This window comes from Xyrauchen texanus, chromosome 2, assembly GCF_025860055.1.
Source record: "Xyrauchen texanus isolate HMW12.3.18 chromosome 2, RBS_HiC_50CHRs, whole genome shotgun sequence".
NCBI lineage: Eukaryota > Metazoa > Chordata > Actinopteri > Cypriniformes > Catostomidae > Xyrauchen > Xyrauchen texanus.
Genome location: NC_068277.1, coordinates 23,406,307 through 23,421,314, shown reverse-complemented (window position 1 = coordinate 23,421,314; position 15,008 = coordinate 23,406,307). Strand labels below are relative to the sequence as shown.

The 15,008-nt window shown below is 38.7% G+C and overlaps 1 protein-coding gene across 3 annotated transcripts in view; it reads right to left on the bottom strand.

Annotated features, from left to right (window-relative positions):
* Positions 1-337: 337 nt before the first annotated feature.
* The window catches only part of LOC127654666 (exocyst complex component 6B-like), a 150,870-nt gene continuing 136,199 nt past the window's right edge, over positions 338-15,008 (bottom strand). For all 3 annotated transcript variants that reach the window (XM_052141928.1, XM_052141937.1, XM_052141946.1), the window contains 2 exons: positions 12,869-12,981; positions 338-2,253 (listed from right to left, as the gene is read on the bottom strand). In XM_052141928.1, the coding sequence (XP_051997888.1) occupies positions 2,127-2,253; positions 12,869-12,981 (240 nt within the window). In that variant the 3' untranslated portion in view covers positions 338-2,126. The remainder of the gene's footprint in view (positions 2,254-12,868; positions 12,982-15,008) is intronic.

Sequence of the window (15,008 nt, the reverse complement as noted above, 5' to 3'; positions counted from 1 at the left end):
TAAAAATCACCAATCATTGACCACCATAACACTCCACCACTTTTATAAATTGCGGTATGGGTGGTTCCTACACTACAACCTACTGTTTGGCTAAAAAGAAAAAAACACTAATTCATATTTCATCAAGCTATTGAACAGGGTGACTTCGTATGAACACACATATGCTAATGTTGTTAAGATTTAAGTATACCTAATTTTGGTCAAAATCTCAAAAATCATATATCAAATGCTTTCACTGTTATGTCAAGAATGACTTTTGGGAAAACCAGTGGCTCCTTTCTATGAATGTGCAGCACTGAAGAATTAAATAATTTAAATGCAAAATAAATGTCTACAAGATACATTCTCTTGATTTATTATGCATTTCTTGAAATTATTAGTATTGTAAAACAATTAGCATAATTTAACAATCTGTATGGTGCATCTCTCTGTAAAGAGTGAAAACTCTTTACAGAAAATTGCACCCTCTCTCACACCAACACAGGTCCAATCCTTGGTCATATATCCAAGTCCAGGTGCTGTGTGGAAAACTCAATCAATTATTGGCATGGGAAAAAAAAAAAAAGTCAAGGCAGACAGTAAGAGCTGAATCTAGAAAACACCATTTGGCGAGCATGTGCACACAGGTACACATGCTCACGCAACTCATAAAATAATCGGCCATAAAATGTTTCGTCCCCAAACATGAAGAAAATTCAATTTATATTTGAATGATTTTGCATTCATTGTAAGGAACAGGCTTCAAACACACATTTGTGCAAGTAAAAACAAAAATTAAACAAAACAAAAAAAAATCTTTTTAAACAAGACAATCTTTGCTAACAAAAACCCTGTTGCATTTGAAAAGAAAATAAGATGTAATATTGCACCCACATTCCTATCAGAGAAAAAAAAAAAAACAGCGGCAGGACGACATGGTTTACTAAAAGAAATTCATATTGGTTTTAAATGTACAGCAGTGCACATAAACAAACTCGCAAAGACAACACACACACACACACACACACAAAATGTGCAGTCCAAAGAAAATTGACTTTAGCATGCTTGTATATAATTCTCTTTATCTGTGTAATTCATAAGGTAGGTATGTAAGGGTAATGTGTGACTTTTGAGCACCGTAATTACCCCTATTCTTACACAACTTCTGTCAGTTCTTGCAATCAACGCTGGCTAATATATTTGGAATTAATGAAAACGAAAGACATAGGCCTCTTTTCTGTATTTTGGAAGTCTAATCAGAAAACATCATAACCTTGCGATGACCGCATTATCGTGGTCATTTGGTGACAATAGTAAACTAAACTCATCCAAAGCCTCATCCAAAAACTGAAAGTCAATTATGACTCAAGTATACAAGCAACCCAGACATTTAATATCTTAGCAGTAATGGACTACAGCTAAACAAGTATGGGGACATGTCTAGAATACAATTACTTGTAAAGAATTTAACTGAGGTGAGGGCAGTTACTTGATTCCCTGTGTAGAGAAGTCCTCTCATTATGATCAACAGTTAAATGCATTTTACATCCATCTTTGAGAATATCATAATCTCACAGATATTGTTAAATATGTTTTGTAATTTGACATTATGAAAGTAACCTTTGAGCCCAGTTCGAGATCCTGTTACTTTTACCTTTGCATTAATTAAAGCAACGATATCAACCACATTGAACGGTAGTTGGAAAAAAATAAGACAAATAATAATCTGGCTTCAGCACTATTGTAATGGCAATTTAAACTGTCACAGGAAGTTAATGTAACAGAACAAAAAGTATTTTGTAACAAGCTGAAGTCGAGACAATAAAAGGCATCAAAATTCCTGTTTTACAGACAAGGGTGATCTTGCATCCTTACTGTGCTTATGTAGTCATATAGGAAGACTCAAATGCAAGTTTGAAATGGACACCATCTCACACAGGCACAGGACGGCAGATTTCACTGTTTTAAGCATATGCACTTTTGAAGTGCACACTCACATTACATTTAATCTAAGTGTGTGGAGTCTTTGTGTGTGTTTTGTAATGTCTAGAAAATAACACATTCAACTGATGGAAATGTGAAAGTGCAGTCCACACCCTCTGGTGGTGGTAACTCATCAGGAAGTGGGCAGTCCCACTGATGTTTTCTCAGACCTGGTTGGAGGCAATGAGATTTCTCAGCTGTTTGACGACAGTGTCTATGAGCTTCTGCTTGTCCCGGTCGTTTTTACGGAACTGAGCAAACATGTTGTTCTTACGGCTGGTGTCCTTCATCCTGCAAACAATAAATGAAGGAAGCATATGAAATCATCTAATTAAGAAAGAAGATGCAAATGACTGTTTTCCTTGGTTTTGAATCTTAAGTCATCTGTAGAACATAGACATTTTCATTTATTCCCAAATAAAATACTGGTAAATCAACCTACAACTTGAATCAGGCAGACAGGTCGAAAAAACAAAGATAAAAAATAGGGAAACAAAGAACGTAGAATGACTTCATTAAAACATATCTAGTCTTTCTAATTAAAGGAAACTTTGGAAAATTAGACAGTTTCAATAACCTCACTACAATGGTTGAAGAGCATATGACCTGAAAATAAGCCAGAGAAGATGATAAGAGTGGGACGCTACTTCCACTCGCATGCCATGTTGGTCACAGGGTGTTGCACCCCTTAAGACCTAAAGGAACAGCACCGACTTCAACCATGGAGACTACCATTGTGTGCTCAAGAGAGACTTTTCATATGGTGGTTTCTTCCAGGAATTCTGGAGCTGTTCTGCACGGTGGTTCTAATGAGGCCGCTCACTTTTCTGCCATTTGTGCCAAACGCTTATTCTCAGTAGCATGGAGATTACTGAGCCAATGCACGCACATTCCTTGAAACCAGACAAACATTGCCAAAGTTCTCAAGAGTTTGACAAAATACTGACGCGATACATCATCCTTTAGGCATTTAAAAAAATCATTTTTCTCTTCTGTGTAGTCTGTAGTCCTCAGCCTGATGATTGCTTTGAAATAAAGAAGTTAGCTAAGCTATTCATAAATAAAGAATTTAACCAAATAAAATTATTCAGGCAATAATAGAGGTCATTTACATATATAAGCCTTAAAGGTATAGTAGCAAAAATAGCCGTTAGGAGAATGCACATGTATCACACGCAGAAAATGCTGGTGTGGTGAATGGAGGTGGCAGTACAAAACAGTGAAACTGCAGATATAACTTTTTGCACTTCTTCAAGAATTAACAAAGTGATATATATAATCGGCACTCAGTGCGTGGCACAATTTTGAGCAGCATCCGAAGTCTATAGATGCTAAATGGCGGCGGTTGTGTGTGCACATTCATAGAAAACAATGGTTTAGAATTTAAGGATGTTATGTGTTGTCCCCGTAGATGTGTCTGGTGTGCGACCACTTTAAAGGTGCTGTACGCGATTTTAGCCATTCTACTTCCACAAGAATGAGCCATTGGATTAGCCATGGAACAAATTAAATCCAATAAAAGTGAATACAATCCCTTTCAATGAACAATTATGCAAACAACACATTTTGTTAAAGAGAGATTCAGTCTGTAACAGAGGCTGTTACTTATCACAAACCACAAATCAATTCCAATATCAGTCTCCTCCAATTATATATATAAAGAACTAGATTGCTGATGCAACAGTAAATTAGCCAGCAGTAGGTGAAGCCACCTGAAGTGTTCGAGTGTCTATCTTGTTATTCCATAACTGCCATAGAGCCTCAATGACTGACAGGTGATAATGCCACTGTTTCACCATCTCCGACATCCAGATACAACCCTCTAGTGTCAGTCATGTTTAAATTTTAATTGCTCGTTATAGATTATATTCGTTACGAGGGAGACTATATTTGCAGATCGATATGTCAGGGCATTCACCTCTCCTGGTGTGCAGCTTATCAAAGCAGCACAACATTCACCAAGGGATGTGGCAAACTGTTCACAAGTTGTAATATAAGTGGAAAAAGCAGTAACATCAGCTTGTTTTAGGGTGACAACAAGTCCTTGCCTGGTGGGTCCTTAAAGTCAGACCGGGATTTCTAAATCGCCTAACATGCTCGGGATTTGCCTGTTTTCATATTGAAGTCTCTGTAGTCATACATGGATACATGTTATACATGCTCTGTGCGTATGCCATTTAAACCTAGCGTATCAGTATACCCATTTTTGCGTTGATTGTCTCCCTCTCTCTCTGCAAGCATGCTGCATGTGTGATAGAGAAAGGGAGGCAGAGAAAGAGCGAGAATGTGAAAAAAGCACTTTTTAATGAAAACATTTACTGTACATAAATCACCGAGCATAACGATTTTTGCAAGTCTGAAAATGTATTTTTGTATCTTACCTCGGTTTCAGTGAACTTGTTTATTTTCAGCTGATCTGTTTGCCACTGAAGTTTGTTAGAGGTATACTGTTTGATATAGATAAACATAACTTGAGCGGCTTCACTGTAATGATATCATCAGCAATCCAGTTCTATATTACAGATCAGTGGTCTCCTCCCATCAACTCATCCTGTGAATCTCATTTGTTTTAATGCTGGGTGACAATATGCATCGCTGCCTTATTACAGATTGTTGCCTACAATTGATATGATCACCATGCCTAGAACAGAATGCTTGCTTTGATGAGCGTGATAGTGTGAGACAGGCTTCAGGATTTCAACTAGGGCTGCACGATAAGAGGAAAAATGCGATATGTGATAAGTTGTTGGAAAATGTGATATGCGATACAATAATCCTATGCTGACATCATCGGAGTGCACAGAACATCGGAACCCCCACTGCCCAAATAAACTGTTTATTGGAATAAAAAAGGACCTTCTATACCAAAGGTCACATACATAGTTGTCTTTTGTTCCAAATTTCATATAGACTGTGTATAATATACGTTTTTTAACCATTAGCTCTGTAGCAGATACTAAAATTCATCATTAATTATTTGTATTTTTTGTAAAAATGCATATGAATATTGTGGAATATTCTAAAAGAATCTGTGTTATAAAATATTTTATTTTTACACTGTAATTCATGTTCGAATTAATTTAAAAAACTTTTCATTCAATATGGAAATTTTATTTTGAAACATTATTGCCGTAGACATGCTTTATAACGTACTTATTGTCAGTCTGCGCTGAGACTGATATGAATCATTTCAATGGACAATCCATTAATTGAAACCCATTCTTTGATATATCCAACAGACCAAAGCGGCAAATCGCAAGCTGGCTTACTGGCCATGTGTGTGTAAAAGAATCAAAGCATCCACACTGACTTAGTTTATTGAATTTCTGTGGCAAACTGAATATATGAAAATATATATAAAAAAATACAAATATTGAGCTCAACTGTTTGTGAACATTTGTAACACGTCATGAAATATGTACCAGACAGAGGTGGGAGCAAGTCACACATGTGCAAGTCTCATGTCCTTACCTTCAAGTCCCAAGTCAAGTTACAAGTCAGCAGTGCATACAGTCATGCAAGACAAGCCAAGTCAGTGGTTTACTTCAAGCAAATCGAGTCCTGCTTATAGTCAAGTTATTGAGGTGGCCATCACAAAGCCCTGACCTCAATCCGATAGACAGGCTGGTTTGAATAAAGGTGGGTGCACACTGTACGATTTATAATAGTCCTTTATGATTGTTGCTTGTCAGACTGTATGATATGAACGCATTGATATCACCATGGAACACTGTGCGACATTATGTCAGACTGCACAATATACATCGTAGCCGACTGTGGTCCCAATCGTCCCGATCAGTGAATGTGACTCGCGTTACTGGAGTGTTGCGGAATAGAAGCGAATCAGCGAAATTTGCCAACCACTGAGGAGCATATTTTCTCTCTCTCTGAAAGTCAGGACATGAGCATTTTCATTGCTCCAATACCCCTACATTTAGAGCATAGGCTCACATTTACAAGAAAGATGGATTTTGTCAAATAGGCCTATAATAACAAGACTGATCACAAATACAGAAAATTACAGACGTTGAGAATAATGCTACTGCGGGAGTTAGCCTACAGTCAAAATGAACTACCACAAGAAAATATTCAATGTGGAAATAAAAACTTGTGGCATGAAAAATTACAAACTTCCCCCATTCACATTGGAGAAAACAAAAAAGGTGGGCTATAGTACGTCTTTCTCCTTTATTAGATAACTAACCTATCGGCCACGCAAATTATCGAAAATTCATAAAGGCTGATAATAAATCACGCTTGCAAATACCCTATGGATGATGCACAAACATGAAGATTTCTATAATTGTATCCAACTGTATTTGCTGATTTGGATTAAAACATCCCATAAATACTTCCCAGTATAAATTGTTCAATCTTTCTATTTTATTTATTTATTTATAAAATTGAAGTGATGTGAATCTTAACTAAAAACGTTTACAGATTTTTAAAGTAAATTCATTAAAAGTAAAATATGAATTATAATATCGTTGTAAAGAAAATGCATGATACATACAGTGCATCCAAAAAGTATTCACAGCGCTTCACATTTTCCACATTTTGTTATGTTACAGCCTTATTCCAAAATTGATTAAATTCATTATTTTCCTTATTTTTAACAAATAATACCCCATAATGACAACGTGAAAGAAGTTTGTTTGAAATCTTTGAAAATGTATGAAAAATGTTTTATTAATTTTTAAAAATCACATGTACATAAGTATTCACAGCCTTTGCCATGACACTCAAAATTGAACTCTGGTGCATCCTGTTTCCACTGATCATCCTTGAGATGTGTGTCTTGCTTGATTGGAGTCCACCTGTGGTAAATTCAGTTGATTGGACATGATTTGGAAAGGCACACACCTGACTCTATAAGGTCCCACAGCTAACAGTGCATGTCAGAGCACAAACCAAGCCATGCCATGAAGTCAAAGGAATTGTCTGTAGACCGCATTGTATCGAGGCACAGATCTAGTGAAGGGTACAGAAAAAATTCTGCAGCATTGAAGGTCCCAATGAGCACAGTGGCCTCCATCATCCGTAAGTGGAAGTTTGGAACCACCAGGACTCATCCTAGAGCTGGCCGCCCGGCCAAACTGAGCGATCTGGGGAGAAGGGCCATAGTCAGGGAGGTGACCAAGAACCCGATGGTCACTCTGACAGAGCGCCAGCATTTCTCTGTGGAGAGAGGAGAACCTTCCAGAAGAACAACCATCTCTGCAGCACTCCACCAATCAGGCTTGTATGGTCGAGTGGCCAGACGGAAGCCACTCCTCAGTAAAAGGCACATGACAGCCCGTCTGGACTTTGCCAAAAGGCACCTGAAGGACTCTCAGACCATAAGAAACCAAATCTGAACTCTTTGGCCTGAATGGCAAGCGTCATGTCTGGACGAAACCAGGCACCTCTCATCACCTGGCCAATACCATCCCTGCAGTGAAGCATGATGGTGGCAGCATCATGCTGTGGGGATGTTTTTCAGCGGCAGGAACTGGGAGACTAGTCAGGATCGAGGGAAAGATGAATGCTGCAATGCACAGAGACATCCTTGATGAAAACCTGCTCCAGAGCGCTCTGGACCTCAGACTGGGGCGAAGGTTCATCTTCCAACAGGACAACGACCCTAAGCATACAGCCAAGAAAACAAAGGAGTCTAAGGGACAACTCTGTGAATGTCCTTGAGTGGCCCAGCCAAAGCCCAGACTTGAACCCGATTGAACATCTCTGGAGAGATCTGAAAATGGCTGTGCACCGACGCTCCCCATCCAACCTGATGGAGCTTGAGAGATCTTGCAAAGAAGAATGGGAGAAACTTCCCAAAAATAGGTGTGCCAAGCTTGTAGCATCATACACAAAAAGACTTTAGGCTGTAATTGGTGCCAAAGGTGCTTCAACAAAGTATTGAGCAAAGATTGTGAATACTTATGTACATTTGAGTTTTTAATTTTTTATACATTTACAAAGATTTCAAACAAACTTCTTTCATGTTGTCATTATTGGTATTGTTTGTACAATTTTTAGGAAAATAATGAATGTAATATATTTTGGAATAAGGCTGTAACATAACAAAATGTGGAAAAAGTGAAGCGTTGTGAATACTTTCCGGATGCTCTGTATAAAGAAAAATAACTAGAAAATGCAATCATTTATTTATTTTTGTTTTGTAAGCTATTTATTTAATTCAGAGAATAATGCTTTCTTATTGCTGATGTTTGCTGATTGCACTTTTCTCCAAGTATTTTTTGCTTATTTAATAAAACATTTTATATAAAATGAAAAGAAGAAAAAACATTGAAAGTGCTTCAGTAGAGTGATAACTGGGCACAAATGTTGAAGCTTTGTAAAGATTGTTAAAATAAAACAGATGCACTAGGTCAAAATGACAGACCGCTTTCTGAATTATCCATAAAAAAAAATGTAATTTTTTTTTTCAAAAACATTAATTTAGTTATTTTTTGTTTTGTTTTTAATAGTATTTTATTACTATAAAAGCACATAACATTAAACAAATCAAGTCAAGTGTTTTTTATTGTCGTTCAACCATATACAGTTAGTACAGTACACAGTGAAACGAGACAACGTTCCTCCAGGACCATGGTGCTACATAAAACAACATAGGGCAAACACAGAACCACATGAGACTACACAGACTAAATAACATACCTATATAAAGCGCACCTGCAAACGTGTGCAAAACGTACGGGACAGTACAATAAAATTACTAAAAATGAACAGTACAATAGACACAGTGAGAGACAGTGCAGCGCTGACCATTACACAGTAGTGGTAAAACATGACAGTGTCTAAAAATGCCATATGTAAACCTAACATACTACGAGATGAGTGTTCTATGCACAAAGCTGTTATTGAGGTAGCAGCCAGGTATAAAGTGACAATAATTAAAGTGCAACTCAGGACACGTGTGTGTGTGTGTGTGTGTGTGTGTGTGTGTGTGTGTGTCTCGAACCAGTCTCTGAGTATTGAGGAGTCTGATGGCTTGGGGGAAGAAGCTGTTACACAGTCTGGCCATGAGGGCCCAAATGCTTCGGTACCTCTTGCCAGATGGCAGGAGGTAAGGGGAGTGTGGGTCATCCACAATGCTGGTTGCTTTGCAGATGCAGTGTTTTTTGTAAATGTCTTTGTTGGAGGGTAGAGAGACCCTGATGATCTTCTCGGCTGTCCACACTATCCTCTGCAGGGCTTTGCAGACCGAAACGGTGCAAGTCCCAAACCAGGCAGTGATGCAGCTCCTCAGGATGCTCTCAATAGTCCCTCTATAAAAAGTAGTGAGGATGGGGGGTGGGAGATGTGCTTTCCTCAGCCTTCAAAGAAAGTAGAGACGCTGCTGGACTTTCTTGGTAATAGAGCTGATGTTGAGGGACCAGGTGAGGTTCTCTGCCAGGTGAACACCAAGGAATTTGGTGCTCCTGACGATCTCCACAGAGGAGCCGTCGATGTTCAGCGGTGAGAGTTCACTCTGTGCTCTCCTTAAGTTAACAACCATCTCTTTTGTTTTGTCCACATTCAGAGACAGGTTGTTGGCTCTACACCAATCTGTTAGCCGCTGCACCTCCTCTCTGTATACTGACTTGTCGTTTTTGCGGATGAGACCCACCACGGTCGTGTCATCGGCGAACTTGACGATGTGGTTTGAGCTGTGCATTGTCGCATGGTTGAAATCTCTGGTGACAATAAACAGTCCGTCAGGGTGAGCGTTCTGCAGTTCGCTCATAGCCCCATACAGTTCAGTTATTGCGGAGTCATCCAATTCAAGTCAAAGTCATGTAATTTTCACAAGTGCTTACATTTTCGACTCGAGTCAGAATAGTCATTCAACTCAAGTCCCCCACCTCTGGTACCAGATTTATCAAATGCAGGACTATTGCAGTGAGCTGATATACAACCATATCACTGTAGATCATACTTAAGAACACATCACTTCCTCAAAGTAGCTTCTTCCTCCACTTAAAAACAATCATGATTTTTAATGGCTGGGGTTTAACTAAAACTGATATTCTTATATTTAAACTTAATTTCCTACCACTAAATTGAATGGTCTCTTCAAATACACTAAAAGAGAAAAGCCATTCTCTCCAAAGAGCCTGTCGTGCTTTGATTCCAGGCAAACCCCACCCCCCACACACAGTGTGTGTATTACTGTTTAGTGGTACACTAACCCTTGCCAGGCTAAATAATACAGGTCACTTTCACTGAGAAAAAGGGGCAAGAGGGTAAGGCTGAGGTAAGTGTAGCTCAAATGGGATCAGGCAGATATGTTTGCGTATGTACGTGAGGGATTGAGTAATGCCAACCAGCGGCTGTTTTATAAAACAGACACAAGAGGACAGCAAAAAAAGCAAAAGAGAATAAAAAGACAGTGACAGAGAGTTACGGAAAGCTGCAGTGATCAAGAGGTCTGACTCATGAATACACACACACAAATGAGAAATGAACACAATATGAAAGCACATACTGCATATATTACAACAGGCATAACGTTTTCTTGGTACAAAGCAGTTGTAAAAAACAACAACACATAGCTTGAGTAGAACATTGCTTTTACAAAACGGCAGCACATTAATCTGATATAAAAGACACCAATGTGCAATAGATAGTTAAATGTATTAATGATAGAGATGCACCGATCGACCGGCCAGGGACCGAAATTAGCCGATTTTCCGCATGCTCGGGCCGGACCGGTGACCGGCCGGTCAGCCTCACGTCTTTCCAATTCCAAGCCGGTCCATTTTGTTGCCAGTGGCGCAGGCAATAACGTCACAGCAGCATGTAAACATGTCATTGGCGTGGAAGATCTTCACTGTGAGTGAAGAATACATAAAGTTCGAAATGTGTAATAATTGTAAGGCCAAAGTAAACTGCAAAGTATAATATTTGTATATGCAATTAATCGCGATTAATTAATCGGGACACCATGTAAAAAAAAATAATGTCATCGATTGACAGCCCTAAAGATAACATTTCATAAAAGCAATAAGGCACTTGAGTATGAAGGTAAAATTGCCTAAAAGATTTGCTTGTGCAGAGTGAGATTTGTGACAGCGTAAATCAAATTGCAAGCATTTTTTGCATGCCCATAGAACATTTTGTAGAGGTGTAAATCAAGTTGCAAGCGTAAGAAAAAAATTATTAGCAATAATGTAATGCTTTGCATAAGTGTAATTCATGTGTTGTAAATCTGTAACTTCATATTAACACAAACTACATTTGATTTTTCTTCTTCAGACTTCCTTTTAATCGCACTTACACATTTGGCACTGTTTTTGTGCCTAAAAATGGCCAAAAACATTGCAAACCTGCAATCAGTGAAATGCAAGCAAAGAAAGGATGTCATGAAAGGCAAGACGGCAAGAACTAAACAAAAGGGAAGACAGAACAGTGTATATTGGATTATTTCTGTAAAATATTTATGCCACAAACACAAATCATTTACATGTTTTCTGTAGTTTATTTTACACATACAGACTGATTCTACTCAGTCAATCTGTTTTGGTTTTATTGACACCCTTTCTTTGCTTGCATAACACTAATTGCAGGTTTGCAATGTTTGTGGCCATGTTTAGGCGCAAAAATGTAAGCGCGAAAAAGTCAGAAGAATACAGACCACATTTACGTTGTGTTGATATGAAATGACAGATTTACAACACATGAATTACACTAATGCGAAGCATTAAAGTATTGCTCATATTTTTTTTTTACACTTGCAATTTTAGTTATGCTTTCACAAATCTAAACAAAATCTAAAAATATCTCACTCTACACATGCAAATCATTTAGCCACTATTTTACCTTCATTCTTGAAGCCATGCCATATTGTATATAGTAAATGTGCATAGTGCCTGACAATGCACTTTAGCGACTCATTCACAATATAGCACAGCTCTTACTATTGCTTTATTTTTAAAAAGCATGCAAAAAATGCACATCAATAAAGATCTAAACTTGCATATAATGTACAATGAAAAGCGAGATATGAACCAATCCAAACAAATAAACACAAAACTGATCATATGTGTTAAAAAACACTGGCACACTCTCATTTCACCAATACAAAATGGATCAGAATACTTACGATCGGGAAATCCTGCTCAGGAGAGACGGATAAGAGGAAGGACAGAAAGGTTCAGATAGATCAAATGAGTATAGGCTGATGTCTTAGCCTCCGTTTACACCTTGCATTAAAATCTGTTTTATGCAATCTGTTTTAAATAGGATGATGCTAAACATGTATATGTGGAATGTTTGTATATTTGAACCACATTCGAATGTGGTAGAATGTAGCCGATAACGTGTCACCACATTGGGTTTGAAGTTTAAACGCTCATCCTTTCGAATGCATTTGAAAAGCAACGAAGCATCGCCTCTTAAACAGTCAATCAACCAATGTGCTAAAACAAGAGTTTTAAACTTTGATCTTCGCTTATGTGCAGATTTATGGGAAATAACCATCCGATCAGGGCATACATATACATTCACAAGAACTACTTTAAGGTGCCTGATATCAACAGGCAATGACACTGATTAATACAGGTACTCCACTAAAATAACTGAGAAATTTGCTCAAAAGGTCATGTTTGTGCTAATTATTTTCACTAATTCTTTTTGTTCTTTTTTGCACTTTATTGACCTGCAGTTATAAAATGATGCAGTGATTGATGTACGTTGTCATGAAATCAGAGGCCCTCTCCTACAAATACAACTTATCAACAGAGACTCATTTGGGATGAATATTTCGACAAGGTGTAAACAGTGATGTGTCTCGCCTGTCCACTAGTGATCGGATCAACCAAAACTCATCTTGATACCAGGTGTTAACTGGGCCTTAAAGCAAGACTTTGCATTTATAAGGATAAGGAGTGCAAGGGATGAGCATTAGAGTGATACTCACTTCTCTATGAGGGCCAGTGCAGTGTGTGGATTGACCCTCAGGTATTTACTGGTGGGGCGGCCATAGTCAGCCAGATATGTGGACCAGTCCCACTGGGTGAAGAGATCCAGTAACTAAAACCGAAAGGATGGTGGTTGTAAGGGGAAGACAAAGAGAGATCATTAAAGTTCATTAAACACAGTTTGACACTATTGCTGGTCCTTGATAGATCATGCCCGTTCACTTCTCCAAATGTTACATAAGTGAGTAGGACCTCTAAATGAGATTATAGAAGAGACACAGGGGAAAGCAACATGACAAAGCAGGGGATTAAAGGAGAATGGAGGGAGGTTAAAGAGGGAAAAGCCATTTACACTCTTTCACCCTGAATACAAGGCTGTTTCAGCCTGATTGTGACCTGGACCTGACCCAATGATTGACCCGGCCAGTTACTGACCTTGCTGGAGCCTTGCCAAAACATGCAACCCTCAGCATTTGCTCTCTAGACAACAGAGCACATTCCTTACACACACATATATATATATATATATATACATACATACATACATACATACATACATACATATATATATATATATATACATACATACATACATACATACATATATATATATATATATATATATATATATATATATATATATATTTAGACACGTTAACAGATTAAGTGGATTTCTGTGAATGCAAACAAACACAAATCAAACATGTCATAAAACTTACAAACAGAAAAAAGCCAAATTAATATACAATAATCGCTGTCCTGAACCATAAACCATGAGGAAGATGAATCCATAATGACAGGAAATGTCCATAATAGACAACAGTGTGTTTGTAAGCCACCCACTTCAACCACCTGTGCTTTATAAACAACACTTATCACACACACACACAGGCAGATAAGCACCTGGGTGAGATAAGTGCTTTTCAGATTTGAATGCATTTCTTGTTTTTTCTCTTCTTCCCTTCGGCACATTCTGCAGCATTGCTGAGAGAGAAATGACAACAGCAGCCACTGAGGAGGAGGATGAAGAAGAATCGGGGGAGAGAGAAAGGAGCCTGGCTCTGCTGCTGTCATTCGTAACCCCCCCGCCCCCCCGTACACACATGCTTGAATTCCACATAGCACTAGCGAGTGTGTCAAACTCGTCCATGACCTGGGTTTCACCTCTCCGCTCTGCCTCTCCACCCCACCTTCACCTCCCAATGAACTTCCACTCACTCTCTTTCACCTCGGTATGACGGCCGACAGCGTTATCAGCCCCTCTCTGAACAAACAGAGGGCCATGCTAGAGAGGAGCTGGGGCATGGGGGTGGACGGGCGCTGGATTATCACTTCCTCTCATTCTTCTACAACAAAGAATGATGGAAAGAAAGGGAGGCAAAAAAAAGAAAACATGAAGTTGCACATTGATGTGTTGCTCTCATTTTCCTCATAGCCTCAGTGTCACCCCTCGTTCACACTGTCTCTCTTCGCTATGGCCCATTTGGATCATCACACTTGTTTGTTTGGAACACTGCAGGAACAGCCCTTCTCATTAATAGCCAGGGGGTGTTGGGAATTGACTATCGTGTTGTTTCTCCCCTAAACTTGTTGCTATTTCTGGCAGTGCTCTGGAAAAACAAGGTTTGATTTGCAATTCACTTCTGTAATAAATAAAAAAATGCATGCTTATGCAATAGTAACCTAGTAGCCCCCTACACAGAACTAATCAGCGAATAATGTCAGCTTATTTATAACAACTTAATGAGGTAAATGCAAATTAACTGTAAATTAACAAAAAAAATATTTACTTCTAAGAGAAGAAATTGTTCACCCAAAAATAAACCAATGAGGTTCAAATATATTGATATGTCACCATATTTTTTTTGGGGGGGGGGGGGGGGGATTTTCTCTCCTTTTCTCCCCAATTTGAAATGTCCAATTCCCAATACGCTCCAAGTCCTTATGGTAGGGACACAATCTGGGTGGCGGAGGACGAATCTCAGTTGCCTCCATGTCTGAGACCGTTAATCCTCGTGTCTTATCACGTGGCATGTTGAGCGCATTACCGTGAAAACTTGAGGCTTCACGCTACTCTCCACGATCCGCGCACAACTCACCACGCGCCCCACCGAGAGTGAACCACATTATAGCAACCAC